Source organism: Sardina pilchardus, chromosome 16 (genome assembly GCF_963854185.1).
Source record: "Sardina pilchardus chromosome 16, fSarPil1.1, whole genome shotgun sequence".
Lineage (NCBI taxonomy): Eukaryota > Metazoa > Chordata > Actinopteri > Clupeiformes > Clupeidae > Sardina > Sardina pilchardus.
In genome coordinates, this window is record NC_085009.1 from 3,130,101 (window position 1) to 3,148,328 (window position 18,228).

At 43.4% G+C, this 18,228-nt stretch overlaps 1 protein-coding gene across 1 annotated transcript in view; it reads right to left on the reverse strand.

Annotated features, from left to right (window-relative positions):
• poln (polymerase (DNA directed) nu) overlaps positions 1–18,228 on the reverse strand; it is a 69,543-nt gene that overhangs the window by 4,581 nt on the left and 46,734 nt on the right. Inside the window, exons 16-20 of the mRNA XM_062517204.1 lie at positions 16,946–17,057; positions 11,155–11,237; positions 8,354–8,485; positions 2,720–2,830; positions 2,433–2,511 (exon numbers count right to left, since the gene is read on the reverse strand). Coding sequence (XP_062373188.1) covers positions 2,433–2,511; positions 2,720–2,830; positions 8,354–8,485; positions 11,155–11,237; positions 16,946–17,057 — 517 coding nt within the window. The remainder of the gene's footprint in view (positions 1–2,432; positions 2,512–2,719; positions 2,831–8,353; positions 8,486–11,154; positions 11,238–16,945; positions 17,058–18,228) is intronic.

The window sequence follows — 18,228 nt, forward strand, 5'->3', positions numbered from 1 at the left end:
TCTCCACAATGATTCTAGACAGCATCTTTTGAGCAGCAATCCAGGTGTTATGGAGGGAACGATTCTTTGCCATCACTCTGGTCTAGTGCTCACTTATTTATGGATTGAGGTCTGGACCTAAAATCTTTATATTGTTGCCTGTTAACCATTTCTTGCCCGGTTTGGCTGTACGTTTAGGATCATTGTGTGGTTTAATGTAGACTTCCAGAAGTGTAGGTCTTCACACAAGGGATGACACTTCCGCTGATGCTCCAGCACAATAACTCTTTGAAATACATAAAAGCTTAATTGATCACAGCTGATTGCGGCAATTCCTCGAAAAGTTGCGACAACAAAAGGCCAGGCGTTGCACAGTCAAACAGTCAGCGGTAATAAACAGTTTATATTGATATTATCAATATGCCACATCTGAAACCAGACATGGTGCCCCAGGGGTGTACATTTCTCAAAAATGTCTATTTGTGCATGGAACCTGTGAGTGTCTATGGGGGTGGGTGTGTGTGGGTGTGTGTGTGTTATAACATACTGTCTGGTGTGAGGGGGTCTTGAGTGGATGGTTTACTGCGGGGGTCTCAGGAGGCAAGGGGGAGTGGGATGCAGACATGAGGAGAAGCTGTCTGCTCTAACACAGATTAATGTGTTCACTGCTGCTGCTGCACCGCTCTCAATCACATCATTCACTCAGTGAGAGCAAGAGGGAGGGAGGGAAAGAGAGAGAGGAAGAGAGAGAGAGAGGGAGTGATAAAGTACGGAAAGATGTGGAGAGAGAAATGTGAGAAAAAGCTAGAAAAGAGAAAGAAAGGGGGGATGTAACTGAGAGACTTGGAAAGAGAGAAGGGGGATGGAGTGACAGGGAGATGAACAAAAGATAAACAGAGAGAGAGAGAGAGAGAAAAGTGAGAGCTGGATGGAGAAAAAGAAATGGAGTTATATTTAGTGATTAGAATAGACTTGGTTCAATCTATGTTATGTTTGTTGGTTTGTTTGTTTGTTTGTTTTTAATGCATATACGCTGCTGTAATGCTCAAGCCAATGAAGCTTAAAACTGAACTTGAACATTAAATGAACAGGAAAAGAGATGTTAAAGTAGAGACCAAAGAGGTTAGAGAGGTCACAGTGGTAAAGAGGAGGAAGAGGAGAGAGATGGAGAGACACAATTATATGAAAATCAAATGAATGAGAGATGAGGGAGGAACAGAACAAACACCTCTACCAGCCGCAGTCAGGGAGAGTGAGAGAAGTGGCAGAGGGAATGAATTGAAAGAGAGGGGGAGAGAGAGAATGAAAGAAGGAGAAAGAAGAGTTAGAGAGAGAATGAGGGAGAGAGATAGAGAGCAAATGAAAGAGATAAGTGAAAGAGAGAGAGAGAACGACTGAGAGAAAGATTGAGAGAGAGAGAAGCAGGAGAGAGTGAGAACGAGTGAAAGGATGCAGAGGGCTCCCAGAGTGCTTATTAGGGCAGACAGCATGTCTGGCCAAAATGGCCTCCACTTGTACACACCATCAACGCATTAAGAAAACACTTGTGTGAACAGCCTGTGAACAGCTTCTGAAAAACCGTAAAGGAAAAAAGGAAATCGTGTCCAAGGATGGACAGATAGATGATAAGAGAAGTGTAATGAAGAGATTAGTGGATGGAGGGATGAATAGATAAAGCAAATAGAAAGAGGCAGAACTGTATTGAAAAATAGGGCCCACGCACTCCTATAAAGACCTGTAGTCAGTGAGCATCTAAACTGTGAAATGCTTTGCCAACCTTTATGGCTTGCTGATTCTGTGAATTTGTTGAAAAGGCAGCAGAAGACCGTTTGGGTAATCTGCACTTTATGTATTTATCTCTATCGTGGATTGTGTGGGTCGAGGGTACGCTGGCGAGTCACGCCGTTCCATCCAGCATCTTGTATCTGTTTGCTTCATTGTTTCATTTAGTTCAACTATTTGTTTGTGTCTATGTCAAGTGCTTGGAGTAGCCACTGTGCTGTAAAAAGCACTTTATTGTTGTTGTATATTATCATATTACACTAACATTGTTTATTGTTTGTTGATTTGTTTGTTTAGGCCTATGTATTGATGCCTCTGCTTACGGGAACACCGCTGTCATTTGGTTTTTGTTTGATTTTGAAGCGACCATAGCTGTCTTGAAAGGTGCTTTATAAATAAAATGCATTAGCTTTGTGACTTGCTCTTCTAAAGCACTTTGTGGCTCATGAATGCAAAAGTCCATTGAAAACATTTAGCTTTCGTTCAGTTTTCAGGGAGAAGGAAGTGGGGGATAGAGGAGAGGAGGATAGAGGAGTGGGGAATAGAGGAGTGGTGGATAGAGGAGAGGTGGATAGAGGAGAGGTGGATAGAGGAGTTGGGGATAGAGGAGTGGGGGATAGAGGAGTGGTGGATAGAGGAGAGGTGGATGAGTGGCGGCACTGTTACAGTACCTGGCGGTGAGAGATGCAGAGGTGGTGACCTGGGAGAAGATGCGGATCATGGCCATCTTGCACAGGTCAGCAGCAGACCCTTCACACAGACAAACACACATCATACAGTAATACACACAACCATTGCATGTCCATACTTATTCACTCATGATCATCATTTCTAATATGTAATTATTTAGGACACTGTATTTTAGGGGGCATTTGTCAAGGTTACTTAAAAGAGCACCATTTTAATGCCAAGGTAATGGCTCTTTCTCACACACACACACACACACACACACACACACCTTGCACCACAAAGTTGACGGCCTGCCTCTCTGCCTGGTTACGTGTTGCCCAGTCTGCTGAGTGGATGTGGGGGAGTGAGCGCCGGCGACCCATTATGGACACGACGTAACCTAGGAAACCACACACACGCGCACACATACACACACACAAAGATACCAAGTAGACATAAATCAGTCAGTAGCCCCGAAATGGACTGCAATCACTGCCATCTCTGTATTGTACTAACAAAAAAAGTTCCATACACAAACACATAACAAACTGAGCGAACTCTTTACAAATGGGTTTATACTCATTCCATCCCTCTCTCTCATACACACACACACACACACACACACACACACACACACACACACACACACACACACACACACACACACACACACACACACACACACACACACACACACACACACACAGTAAGTATGACTAGTGCCAGTGCATTCCAATGGACAATGGAGGGGGCTTTGTGTTTAAATCCCACAGCAAAAGCCTGAGGCCATCTCAGCACTCAACGGCCTTTCCCAGAAGCACCCACACACCCCCCTGACACCCACACAAACACATGCGTACGTGCACACACACAAGCATGTATAGATGACGTGTGCCTCGGGAATGTGCCATGCTCAGGTAGTCAGGAACATTCGAACATGACGATGAACTAGAAACTAGAGTTATGTATGTTTTCAGGCTTTTGACCTCAAATAAGCAGAAAAGAAGGATGTCAAGCATGTTACTGAGAGAGGCTGATCAAGTGTTTTGAGTTTGATACTACTGTGTACAATAATTCATCATTCATTATGAAGTCATGGGCCATAGGTTACTGAAATGCAAAAATGAATCAAATCAGTATTGGTGGTGCATGAATGCGGGCCATATGAAAGGATACTGGCTGATATTGACCATAGACAGTAAATATAAGTTTGGCCAGGAAGCTCATTTGAATGTCTTTGATGCTTATCATTGCCTTGACACCACACACCACGTACTTGGTGCAAATGATCTGTCTGTGGTCCTGCTTTATCAGTAAAAGACAGCTTACTTAGAAAATATGTCTGATCTATTATAACATATTTTCAAGTCAACTTTTGCGTTGGACAAACATAATATGCTCTTTTCACTTAATATTCATCCGAATAGTGATTCCAATAAAAAAAGCAAATTACCCCTTGTGTCTATAAAATGTTCTGTCAACAGAAATGTACATAGACAGGAGAGAGCAACATTTCTATATCCCATTTTGGGGTACTTTATTGTTAAAACATCTTAATCTTCAGAGGAAGGCTATATGCGTTTGTGTATTCCCTAGGAGAGTTCCTCTCAGGGGCAGAGCCTGGTAAGAAGAGGAGAGGTCATTGTGTGTGAGTGTGTGTGAGTGTGTGTGTGTGTGTGTGTGTGTGTGTGTGTGTGTGTGTGTGTGTGTGATCTTTTGGATCCTTTTGTACATGGGTACATGAGAACAAGAGAACAAGAAAACAAGAACAGTTGGTGTTAGCATGCACGCATTCCCTGAAGGAGCTTCTTTTGAATAACAAGAGGGACAACAAGTTTTTCTCTAAAAGTGTGTGTGTGTGTGTGTGTGTGTGTGTGTGTGTGTGTGTGTGTGTGTGTGTGTGTGTGTGTGTACTCATACAATAAGATCAATCACAGCCTAGGCTGAGATGGCGTTTGATTTCAATATCACAGCTTACGAGTGTTGAGCTATGTGACAGTAGGAAAGGGAGAGGCATGGACACAAAAGCAGTGTTCAGGAATGCAGGGAACAGAATGTGTAGTTGGAAAACACATTTACAGGGAGAGCAATGCATCCTGGGAGTCAGGATATCCAACCAAATTTGTGTATCTGAGGCCATGCACAACTGGAATCACACAAGCAAACGACACTTTCAAGAGCTTAAACACAGGCACAGAGGCGAGCTTCTAGAGTCATTAGACAGATCGAAGAGGATAAGACCAATCAGAGTTCTTGTAGGCTGACTTAATAAATTGGGACATGAAAAGAGCTTCCCAAGTGTGAGAAATTGCAAATAACAAAAACACAGCTAATCAACACAATCAATTAGACACACTGGATCCCGAGACACTTTTAGAGGTCTAAGGGGGTCTTTCGGACCCATAACTTAGGCAAAAAACACTATTAAGAAAATATGAATAACAATTACAGAAGATATATGGAAAAAGCTGACAGGCACGTCAACACAGGACACAAGCTGAGCAGTGGTCTGCAGCACAGGGTGTCCTGGCCTCCTGGGGGGAAATCTGATTGGTGGAGTTTAAATCTTCACCTGACAGATGAGCGCTGTAAATCCAGCGGCCTTGCGTTGCCAAGGCGAGGCTAAAATTAAAAAGCAGGTTTTCGTCGTGTGTATGCTGGGCTGAAGCTGAAACTACCCCCCCCCCCCTCCTCCTACTGCTGTTTTTCATTCTCTCTCTCACTGTGACACTGACAACCTGCTGTGTGCATCTCACACTCTTCTTATGGATCACGGTCTTATTAATCTGGTCTTTCTCTACTTGCCAGTGACGACTCTCCATACCCTCACCCCTCTTCCCCAGCTGAGAATCTGCTGTCACTTGTCATTTCTCTATATTCACAAACCAATTCAAACACCATCTCTAATAAAGCAAAACAAATAAATAATAAATAACCACAGCAAACAAAGCAAGAAGAAAAGAGAGAGAGAGAGAAAAAGAGAGGAGAGAAAGAGAGAATACTGAGCACACTCTCTCTAGCCTCTGGTTGAGAAAGCTACAGAACTTTCACTGAAGCAGCTGTCACATAAAAATACTTCATTCATGAAGTCCTTCAGAGGAGAGAAAAGGCTAAGCTGTCTCAGGGGCACAGGTGCATTGAAAGTGAGTGGATATGTACTTGAAGAGGAATGGAGATCCGTTTATTTTCAGCACACAGCCACAGCAGGGTTATTAAAGTTAATGAAAAACGAAGACTACAACTAACAACTAGCAGTGGAAAAAATGATGTAGTCAACTAAAATAAAAAATTACAGTTTTCTGAAAAAAAAAAAACCTAAATAAAAATGACGATGATCAATACAAAACTAACTAAAACCAAATATCAGCTTAAGTTTTAGCTTCCCACCAAAGTTTGCACTGTGGTTACTATACATATTTCTCCTGTTCAGTTCTCTTGAGAGACTGTCCTATTAAAAAAGATCTGACTCTTTCATTAAATGGTGGCTAGTTAGTGTGTGGGACATACAGTACATACACACTAACAGCTGGTAGATTACTGTGTTTCTTTTTTAAGAGTGAGGCTGATGTTGGGTGCATGTTCACTTAACACCTACAGTATATGATGTCTGCAAGACTACATAGTGAAGAATGACAAGCCAAGGCCAACAAAAATGACAGGTGAGAATGAGATCATGAAACAGTTAGAACAGCTCAGAAAACAGAACCACTTTATTTTGCCAACTATGTTAGTTACCAGGTATTTCTCTTGATGCATGCATGCACACATGCTGAACAATAGTATATGAATTATATGAATATTTGGAGAGATACAGTGAGATATGGAAAATATTGGGACACCTGGTCTTCACACTTACAGGACATCTTATGATATCTCCCTGTAAATCTTGGGGTTGGGGGGGGGCAGTGAACCTACGACAGTACCAAGCTTGAATTTAATGAGCTCTTCAGAACGCCCTGTTCTTTCACAAATATTTGTGAATCCCAAGCGTCAAAATTCAATACTCAACAAAGTCAATGAAGCCAGCACAGGCAAACTTGTTTTCTCTGAGCAACTGAATCTTAACGATTTTGTGTAAACACTCCCGTTCTCCTCAAATTCCCAGTATGTTTGAGAACCACTTCCTGAAAGTGTTTGCAAAAGTTCGGGAAACATTAGAGCTAAAGCAGGTATGTACAAATTGGCTAACATAGAATTGTTAGAATTGAATTGGAACACACCTCTGCATTACAGTACCTTGAATGTCCATCAGGGATAGACTTGGTAGTCCAACTTCACAGCAGAAATACTGTACTTAAAGCCTGGTTCAAAAAACAGATGCTCAAACTCAAAAGATTGCGCTTGGTCTTGTGATAGCCAGGTAGAGTGGTAGAGCGTAATGTCACTTACAGGCTATCGGACACTGTTTTTGCATCAAATTTCATATGATGCATCATTCCACAAAATGGTTTGTCTTCTCTATCATGAAGTCAACAGGATAAACATACAGCCTTAACTCAAAACAGCTGTAGAGCTTATGTCATTTTGAAATGTCACAAGCAGCTCTGCTTAAATTCTGTTCATTGCACATTTATTATAATGCATTATATATTAATGTTTTTCCCCATCATCTTATTTTTAAACCAGACCTACCTAGGGCCATGTAATTGGGCTACAGAATAGCATGTTTGAACGGGCGCTGCACTAGTAGTGCACTAGTAGTGTTACAGTGTATCGATCGAGGCAATTTCATATTTTTAAAATAATATGACAGGCAAAAGTACTATTGTGTCAGCTTAATGACAAGTGAATAAAGGGACAAGTAAATAGTAGCTGATGTGATTCGCATGATTGAATGATTTTGCATTTTTAACTGGGATAGATATAAGATTGGGGTTTATTAGCATTAGAGGGCATGAGATCACTGGGTCTGATCACAGTATCACTGTAATACGCAGCTTATAAAATGGCTTACATGTATTAAGCTACATAGAACTTTTAGCTTTGCACAGAGATAAGTTAAAACAAGGCTTACTCAGATCTGACATAGTGAGGGGTAGGTGACATAGGAGGCTGTTAAATGTCGCACTAAGATTGAGAGAGGGGGATGAAGGTGAGAGGAGAAAGAGAGAGAGAAACGACAGGGACTGAGTGAGGAAGACGGTGAAAGTGAGAAAAAGGAGAGACAGCGAAAGGAGATAAACAAAAATAGAGAGCTAGCGATAGAAAGCCCAGAATGGGCGGGTTATCACAGTTAAGGAGGCTAAGCTCTGAGGGCAGCACTTCGGCAGTTGTGTGTGTGTGTGTGTGTGTGTGTGTGTGTGTGTGTGTGCGTGTGCGTGTGTGAGTGTGCGTGTGTGGGGGGCCAGACTCAGCGGTTTGCTGCGCTGGCTTCTCGGCGGGGATGTATTGAGTGTTGCTCTGGGACGCCTCAGCTCCAAAGCCATCAAACGCCTGCAGTTTGTCACTTTACTGCCAATGCAAGCACATCTCGCCACCCTCTCCTGCCTCCCGCCTTACTTTAACTTTCTCTCTCAAACACACATTCTTTGTTGTACACACACACACACACACACACACACACACACACACACACAAACACAAACACACAGCTTTGGCCAAATACTTTGTTTGAAAGTGTTTTATGTATTGTGTGTTCAACCTCATCCTCTATCTCTCTCTCACAGACACACACACTCTCTCCCTTCTTTCTCCTTCTCACTCTCTCACACACACAGACACACACTTTTTCATCTCTCTCTCTCTCTCTCTCTCTCTCTCTCTCTCACACAAACACGCACACAAACACTCTCGTCTTTCACTCACACACACTCTTCTCACTCTCTCTCTCTCACACACACTCATTCTTCTCTCTCTCTCTCTCTCTCACACACTCACACACACACACACACACACACACACACACACACACACACACACACACCTTGGCTGTGGCACTGCTGTGTAGTTTTCTGGATGAAGGTCTGCACCTCCCTGTAGGTCTGCAGGAAGCTGTCCTGGAAACGGCTGGCCTGCTCTGCACTCACGCCCAAAATACCAGACAGACGCTCCCGCCCTGAGAGAAAGAGAGGGGGAGAGACGGAACCAGAGAGATGGAGAGACAAAATAAAGGGATAAGCATGAAAAAGAGGGACAACTGAGGACATGAGGTTAAGTAGTGAGGGAAAAGAAAATCTTTGTCAAGGGGTGGGGCTATGCAAAGACGCACTGTTAAACATCTGCATGTGCAACAGTGCACACATAATACACACACACACACACACACACACACACACACACACAGAAATATATTCAGAATGTTTCCACATAACAGCCAGTGCTTTCTGTAAGTCATCGGCGGCCTCGTTAGGGCCATGATGAGGGGCAAATGGGGGAAAGTCAGGAAGAGCAGAGGACTGCTCTAGGAGGCCCACATGCATTATGCATCCGCCAGTAAGTGCATTGGTCATCCATTATGAATGCTTGGGCCTGGCTATTACAGCGCACAGCTGCTGATGACTCCTCACTGGAACACCTGATGGGCAATAGTTCTAAGACAAATGAATCAAACTCTATAATACTTCATTAATCGGTCATAAATAGCCCATTTTTTCACTAATAATCTACTGCTTAACATTATCTCGAAAGTGGCAATGAGAGGGTTGCTGGGTGCACTACTCATTGAGGTGAAAGTCCTCATGAGTCATGACGTCACGAACACCTACAGAACCTACAGAGTATTAAATGGTAATGGTCAGCAAAGCACAAATGTCCATAACTCCGGTGAAAGAAAAGAAGAAAATGCTTTTAAAAAAGCCATTTTTGAAGTAGTGTACTTCAACGTGTACTTTTCAATATTGAACCTAACTTAACCCCGTGGGTGAAGAAATCCATTACCCAAAGGCCATAAGCGTAGGTATGGCATCTTTTAACTGCAGCCATTAGGCCTCTGGTGGTAGTCACTGCTCAAAACACAGCTAAAGAGAGACAGGGCAATTTGACATTACGATGACAAACTGGTTGAATTTCATAAAAAAATTCTTTATGGGGCAAACCTGACAAAAGGACCTAAAGAAATCTAAAAATAAAACTGTCACTCATGACAAATGAGTCTCCCCAATAGTCTCTATACTAATGATAATATTCATACAAATGTAATTTATTCTGTCTCGAGGCTGATTGTAGCCTTGTCTGGGCCAAGGAGCCGAGAGGTAAAGGGAGAGGGAGAGAGAGGGAGAGAGAGAGAGAGAGAGAGAGAGGGAGAGAGAGAGAGATGGGCTGTTAGACACACTGGAATAAGATGGACACAGAGTAGCAGAGGGAAGGACAGAACAAGACAAGAAGAGAGAGACCGACACAACAGACAAGTAGGGCAGTAGAGCAGGGCCATGCAAGAAGGAACTAGCAAAGGGCAGTGTGCCTATCTCTGTCTATATCTGTGTGAGCGTGTGTGTGTGTGTGTGTGAGAGAGAGTTTACTCACACTAGCTATAACAGACCCATTACCCGACTCCTTCACTTCTAATACAAGCATTATCCTTTTCAACCTCGATCCCTCACTTACAGTATGCTACTGTATCTCTCATTCAGTCTCTCGGCCACCTTCACCACCAGCTTTACAAACTCTTCATTCCTCCTATCTTCTGACCTATTTATGTATATGTCCACATATGAGCGACTGTGCGTGTGTGTGTATGTGTGTGTGTGTGTGTGTGTGTATCAACACCCTCCCCCACCCATTCTGCCAGCTTGTCTTCAATGGCAAGTCTCCTTTTAGTATTCAGTAACCATGGAGATATTTCTCTCCCTTGGCCTGTATTATGCCGATTATGCTTTCATCTCTCTCTCTCTCTCTCTCTCTCTCTCTCTCTCTCTCTCACACACACACACACACACACACACTTTCTCTCCCACTCATTCCCTCACCAATGGGTCACATAGCGTTATGCACAGCAACTTAACAAATCTTTTCCATCGTGGACACCCGGCTCTCCCCCACACACGTGCAACAGACAATGTTTACTTCAAAAGACACACAATAACCACACACACACACACACACTGAGTCCTTATCTCCTCCAAAGACAGTAGATTTCCCTGGCTGAGCCATGATCTGGGGAACACAGTACGGAATTGTATAGCGGATATATGGAACCCCAATTTCCAGTCCACACACATACACACACACGGACCGGGCCATAAATAAACAGGGAGAAACACACACCCATTCAAACTGACCCAGATACATCTATATAGAGCAACATCTCTCTCTCTCTCTCTCACACACACACACACACACACACACACACACACACACACTCATACTCATACTAACGAGGTGATGGGGCCTAGCTGCTGCATGTCATGGTGGTCTCTACTGGCAACCAGTACTCAGGGAACGATCTGGAATCTCTTCTCTCATCAGACACTTCACAGGCCGGAGAAATGGGGTCAGAATTCTGTTCTCTGCCACTCTCTCTCTCTTTTTCTTTTTCTTTCATTATCCCTCCATCCATGCTTCTGCCAGACTACACATGGAAGTGAACCCCACTGTGCCTGCATAGTCATATTTCCATGTTTCTGTGTTGATGTCTTATTATTGCTCAGCACTGACCTGGGTCAAATCTGGTTAAATGCATCTATAATGAAATGAGAATGAATAATGAAAAGTTCCCTGTAGATGAGGCCCACACGAGTCGAAGAGGTCATGTGATCATGTGCAGTGCATTGTGGGGAAAAGGTTCACCTGCTCCATACACGACGGAGTAGACAATGCGCTTGGCATGCTCCCTGTCCTCCGAGCTCACCGAGTCCTCCTTTATGCCCTTCCTGAAGACACATAGAGAGAGAGAGAGAGAGAGAGAGAGAGAGAGAGAGAGAGAGAGACATGTTATGAAGAGTCTATCTGTCACTTCAGACTGTCAAGGGGCTGCTTTCTCACTTTCTTCTGAAGAAAGAAAACCTGAGTCAGAAAAAGGACAAACAAAAGAAAAAGAAATAGGTTATGAAAGAAGAGGAAAGAGTGAACTGTGAGTTTCAGTCTGTTATGTAAGTAGGACCTTGACAGAAACAGATCGCTACAGGGCCAGACGTATTATAGAGTGAAAGAGTAAGTGAGTGAAGGAGAAGACAGAAAGTGAGAATGTGTGTGTGTGTGTGTGTGTGTGTGTGTGTGTGTGTGTAGAGAGAGAGGTCAGGAAGTGCTAAATTGGATCAGTGTTACAGACAACTGTGGCATCACTGACATAAGTAGAGGTGATGTAAAACTGCTGAGGGAAACCCGCACGCACACACCTTGCTCTCATTCCCCCTCTCTTCCTTCCTTCCTCCTAGGTCCCACTCCCCACCATGGACTGTAGCATGACGCCATTAGCAACTTCCCTTGCATCAGGAAACACAGAGCCCTCCTCTACCTCCACCATCAGCCTGTCTGTTTCTAGCAGCCAGGTAAAGAGGCAGCTGGAGAGAGTGTGTCAGAGCAAAGCTGTAGGTCCAGGTGCCGTTAGCCCCTGAAGGGTCCTGAAGGCCTGTGCAGAACAGCTAGGCGAGATTCTACAGTGCCTGTTCAACATCAGCCCGTGTCAGGGGAAGGTTCCAGTGCTGTGGAAAACACCATGCCTTGTTCCAGTACCCAAGACATCCTCCCAATCTGTCCTCAACAATTACAGAATGGAGGACCCACTGCAATTTGCCTACCGACCTGCATCATCATCTTGAATTTCCCCTTGGGGATCAATAAAGTATCTATCTGTCTATCTATCTGTCTATCTATCTATCTATCTATCTATCTATCTATCTATCATCTACCTGCTTCAGTGAGCCCACAATCGCCTGGATGAAGCTGGCAGCGCAGTGAGAATAATGTTCTTTGACTTCTCCAGTGCCTTCAACGCCATAAGCTACACAGCTACACAGCTACAAGCTACACAGGATGCAGGTGGAGACATCCATAACGTCATGGATCATTGATTACCTGATGGAAAGACGACAGTTTGTACAGATGGGAGGATGTGTGTCCGAGCAGGTGCTTGGCAGCACAGGAGCAGCACAGACGACTGTACTCTCTTCTTTCCTCCTCACATTATACACCTGAGACTTTCTGCACACTGCAACCTGTCATCGGAAATACTCCGCCATTGTGGGGTGTGTGAAGGATGGGGACAGTATAGAGAACTGGTGAATAGCTTTGTGACGTGGTGTGGAAACAGCCATCTACTCTTAAATGTGGCCAAGACAAAGAGATGGTAGTGGACTTGGCTAGGACACTGTTGAACACTGTAAATGGGCGTGGAGGTGGAGGTAGTGGAAAACTACAAATACCTAATTTGGATAACAAACTGGGCTGGAAGTGCAACACTGGGGCTGTGTACAGGAAGGGACGGAGCAGACTATACTTCTTGAGGAAGCTTAGGTCTTTTAATGTGTGCAGCAGGATGTTGAACATGTTTCACCAGTCTGCTGTTTCTAGTGCCATTTTCTTAAGGGCACCAGTATCAGAGCAAATGACACCAAAAAACCCAACAAGTTGATTTAAAAAGCTGGCTCTGTGCTTGGAAGTACACTTGAGCCCCTGGAGTTGGTTGTTGAGAGAAGGATGTAACCTCCTTAAAGGGATATTCCGCCATTTGTGGAAATACGCTCATTTTCCACCTTCCCTCGAGCAAAACAATCGATATTTACCTTGTTCCCGTTCATCCAGCCATTCTGTGAGTCTGGCGATACAACTTTTAGCTTCAGCCTAGCATAGATCATTGAATTGGATTAGACCATTAGCTTCTCGCCTGCTAGCTTCATGTTTAAAAGTGACTAATATTTCTGGTAATTTTCCCATTTAAAACGTGTGTCCTCTCAAGTTAGAAAGTGCAATAAGACCAACTGAAAATGAACCCTGCCGTTTTTCTAGGCTAATTTGACATGGAACTACATTCTCATCTGGCGTAATAATCAAGGCAACTTGCAGCTACTGGCACTACTACTGCTTGATGTCTATGGGGACTATTTTCAGATGCTGCATACGATATCACTGCGCCTATGGTACGTTTGCAAGTTGCCTTGATTATTACGCCAGATGGGAGTGTAGTTCCATGTCAAACCAGCCTAGAGAAACGCCAGGTTTCATTTTCAGTTGGTCTTATTGCACTTTCTAACTTGAGAGGACACACGTTTTAAATGGGAAAATTATCAGAAATCTTAGTCACTTTTAAACATGAAGCTAGCAGGCGAGAAGCTAATGGTCTAATCCGATTCAGTGATCTATGCTAGGCTGAAGCTAAAAGTTGTATCGCCAGACTCACAGAATGGCTGGATGAACGGGAACAAGGTAAATATCGATTGTTTTGCTCGAGGGGAGGTGGAAAATGAGCGTATTTCCAAAAATGGCGGAATATCCCTTTAACATTATGGACAACACCTCACATCCACTGAGCAAACTACTCGTCAGACAACAGAGTGTTTTCAGCTGGAGGTTGCTTCAACTTTGCTGTAACAAGGACGGTCAAAAATCGTTTGTCAAAAATGTATAACTCAATAACTCCAATTTGTGTCGTGAGAGGAGAATATTATTCTGAGAGACAATGCAGAGTTTACAACCACGTACAGAGACTTATACATTTATATGATGAATTGCTGCTGTAACACAATAATCTAGTAGCAAAACAGACGCAGAAAAAAATTGACTATTTCATGGAAAATATATGTTAATTTTGAATTTGATACAAGCAACTAGTTTCCAAAAAAAGTTGGGACAGAGGTAAAAAAAAAATGCTGTCTCACAACTAATTAGGGTAACTGGCAACATGATTGGGTGTAAAAAAGAGCATCCCAGAGAGATTCTTAGGATTTGTTCACACTGGCAGTCGAAATCCGATTTTTTGCTTATCTGGATTGTATCTAGCTTGAATGTTGGGTAGTCTGAACGACACAAAACTGCATGAAGTGCAATTTTTCCAATGCTGATTCGCACCACATACGAAGGTGGTTTCAATATCACTTCCCATCGGAAATGACTCAATCTGAACAGTCGAACCACTTGAATAGGATTTCAACGTGTCCCTTTCGTCATTTGCACTGCGACAAACAATTGCAACGTAATTCTGAGTGATTGAAGTGATTGATTGATTGATTCAGCGCGTGCGCCAGGCCCGTTGCTGTGTCATGCGTGTTGACATCGCTGCAAAGAAAAAACTCGAATATAGTAGGCCTAGTTTCCTCCGTTTCTGACGCTTTCTCACAAACTGCAGGTATTTGCGCCGCGGCTACGCATAATAAGTTGGAAAATATAAAAATTAATCCGCTTTCATCCATGATGACATGGTTGTGTACAGTACAACTCTACCTAATGAATCCAGGTGTGTGTAATTTATATCGCATCTGTGCATTGCAGGCCAAGATCGGATGTGATCACTTGCAATATGCAATGAGAACAGTCAGTCAGAAAGATCAGATTCTGATCGGATATGCAAGACATCAGATTTCGACTGCCAGTGTGAATAAAGCCTTAGAAGTAAAGATGGTAATTCAGAGGCGGATACAGGTGATATCACTAATTATCTGATCTACCTGGCTAATTAGGACTGGTTTACAAAATGGCTGGATCAAATACTTGGCGACTTTTACTTTCTGAATCCAGGATGTCCGCCCCTGAGGGGTATTCAACACAGGTGTAAACCTGCGTGCACAAATGATGAAACAATGTAACTTTAATTCTGATTAACATGAAATTGTGAAGTTTTTGGGGAGTTAATCATCTACAGGACATAATATTATTAAAACATTCAGAGAATCCAGAATATCTTTCCAAACAAGGGAAAGAGCTGAAAAGCAATTTAGGATGGCCGTCGTCTTTTGAACCTCAGATGGCACTGCATCCAAACCAGACCTATCATTGTATAGGCTCAGGAAAACCTCTCTGTCTATGTCTGACTACAGTATGTGCACAGTTTGAAACTCAATTCAAAAACTGCAGCCAAAATTGTAACAGACTAAACAGCCAAAATTTTATTGAGGCGTGATACAGACAATACTGCCATCTGATCTGGCCTGAGCTTGTTTAAACTGGACTGAGGACTGAGTTAGACCAATCAAAATGTACCGTTCTTTTTGGAAATAATGGACTCATTTGGGAGAGGGCCTATCCAAGTTGTTTTAGTTAACAGTTAACAGTTAACAGTTCGAAACGAGGAACAATAGTGCACATCTTGCACATTTGGCAAAACACAATAAATTCTGAATGATGTACAGACATATACTGTCATCCAGGCACTGTCTTTTCCAGGGAGGACCTTGAATATTTCAGGAAAACAATGCCAAAAGGGATTCTGCACATATTTGAACAGTATTTCTCCACAGAGGAAGAGTGCAGGTGGTAAAAATGGCCTCTCTGCAGCCCAGACTTGTCAAATTAGCTGCATCGTGGAATGAAAACACGATTAAGAATACCCCATACCATACTGCAACTGAAATCCTATTTCAGGGAGTAATGGGACAACATTTCATTTTCAAAACTCTAGCAACTGGTCTCCTCAATTCCTAAACATTCACAGAATTGTGTTAAATGAAGAGGTGAAGCAGCACAGTGGTAAACATTGTATTTCTTACATTTTGGTACATCTAAAGCACTCATTTGCAGGTGCTTGTTGACATGAGTGTCAACAAACAGGATACTGGTCTGCCAACTTCAAGTGCGCTAGTGAAAAGAGCCCATAGCAGTCAAACATAATAAATGTGACATTCTGGATGAGAATCCAAAAGTATTCAAAATCAAAACCAATTTTACATCCTTTAGAGAAAAGTCAATTCATTGTCTAATGGTAGGGGAGCTCTGGGTGATAGTAAACTTCAAAGCATCTCTCTCTCTCTCTTTTTCTGTGTGTGTGTGTGTGTGTGTGTATCATACAGGTATGAATGTGAATGAGAGAGACCATACTGCATACAGCTTTGATTTGCAAGACACATAAGCACTCCCTCAATGTGCAAGGCGTGCACACACACAACACGCACACACCCACGGGAAGATTGAGCCACACACCCTCACCCACGCTCATTATCACCATGCCTGCGGTGCTGCTGACAGTGATGGGAGGCTGGAGGTGGGGGGTGGGGAGACGACAAATCACTCAGGATGCCGTTGTGGGGGTAGCCATGGAAACACAACTGGTGGCTTTGAAGTGATGCTGGATGCCGTCCTTTCTGCTCGGTCTGATCACACACACAGTGCATGTGTCTGCGCCTGTGTGGTGTGTGTGTGTGCGCGCATGTTTTCTTTCAAAATCAATGTCTGGCCTCTGTAAGCATCTGCACATATGACTCTCATATAAGGGTCCATACAGTATGAAATGGCATTGTATAGCACAGTATAGTAAAACATTGAGAGAGAGAGAGAAAGAGAGAGAGAGAGAGAGAGAGAGGGGGGGGGGATGTAGGTGTGTGATCATAAATGACTATCTGTCTTTCACTATTCTTATGACAACACACAGGGTTTGTAGTAGCAGTGAATATGGTAGTGTGCTCATGTGTGAGCAAGACAGTTTAACACCCACCACTGAGAGGCCAGCATGGTGAAGACATCTGCTTCAGGATTCTGGAAAATTCTGAGAAGCTCTGGGTCCATGCAGAGATGTGCCAGCAGACGCAACTCCACCTGACAGAAATCTACACACACACATCCCATAAACCATTAACACAAACATAAATTAAATGATCTCACAGAATATACATACGGAACATAATGCCAACATGGTCAATCACTCAAAAACAAAACAGTACAACATTTCCTGGTTCTACACCTGAACACAAAGATAGATAAATAGATAGATAGATGAATAGATAGATATATAGATAGATAGATAGATACTTTATTGATCCCCAAGGGTAAATTCTAGAAAGTCACACACCTTAGAAGTATGGCTATGAAAACATGAGAGAAAGAAAGAAAGAGAGAGAGACAGCATATGTGCACAGTGTGTGTAAATGTGTGTGTGTGAGTGAGACTGAGAGTGCATGTGCATGGTGGGTGTGTGTGTGTGTGTGTGTGTGTGTGTATATATGAGAGTGCGTAGGGGGGCACAGGAGTCTCCTGTTCCTCTGTCAGCAGGTTCGGTAATCCTCTCGGTTGGCCCTGTCAGATGAAAGGCATGTTGGGAGGAGACCGACGCCCCTCTCTGTCACAGCTCGGCACACACCATTCCTCCCTCTGTCCTTCTCTTCATCCCTACTTTCTTCCCCACCTCCGTCTTCTCTCCACATCAACCCCACTCTCTCAATCTCATCTGCGCACCTCTCCGTCTCTGAACAATCCCCTTCAGGTATCTCCTCATCAGTTCTCACACTCTTATCTGGCTCACGCTCCCTCTCTCCCTCCCTCTTTTCTCTCTCTTCCCAGTGTTTCTACAGGGCCTCACAGCGCAGCCATTTGCAGTGTCAACACTTTGTGCCTCCTGGTTCCAAATCACTGCAGATAACTCGGTGCTTAATTGACTTCAGTCAAACCTAAGCGTGGTACAGCACAGGCAGCCCCCTGACATGTGAGGGTTTATCTCTCCAGTGTTTCCCATACGGTGACGTATTTGTGGCGGCCCACCACAACATCAACATGGACCACCACACAATCATTTGCTATGTTGCTATTAGATAAAATCCTATTTCATTGGACAGCTATGTGCACCTTCAAGCAGTCTCTGTCTCTCTCTCTCTCTTTCTCACAACGGACACGCCCCCTCCTCTCCGTGAATATGAATCAAAACAATTGTGCAAGCCTTGTTAGCACACACATGACTGGCTACACAACTGGCTCCATCGTGATTTAATCTGGTCAGCATGATCA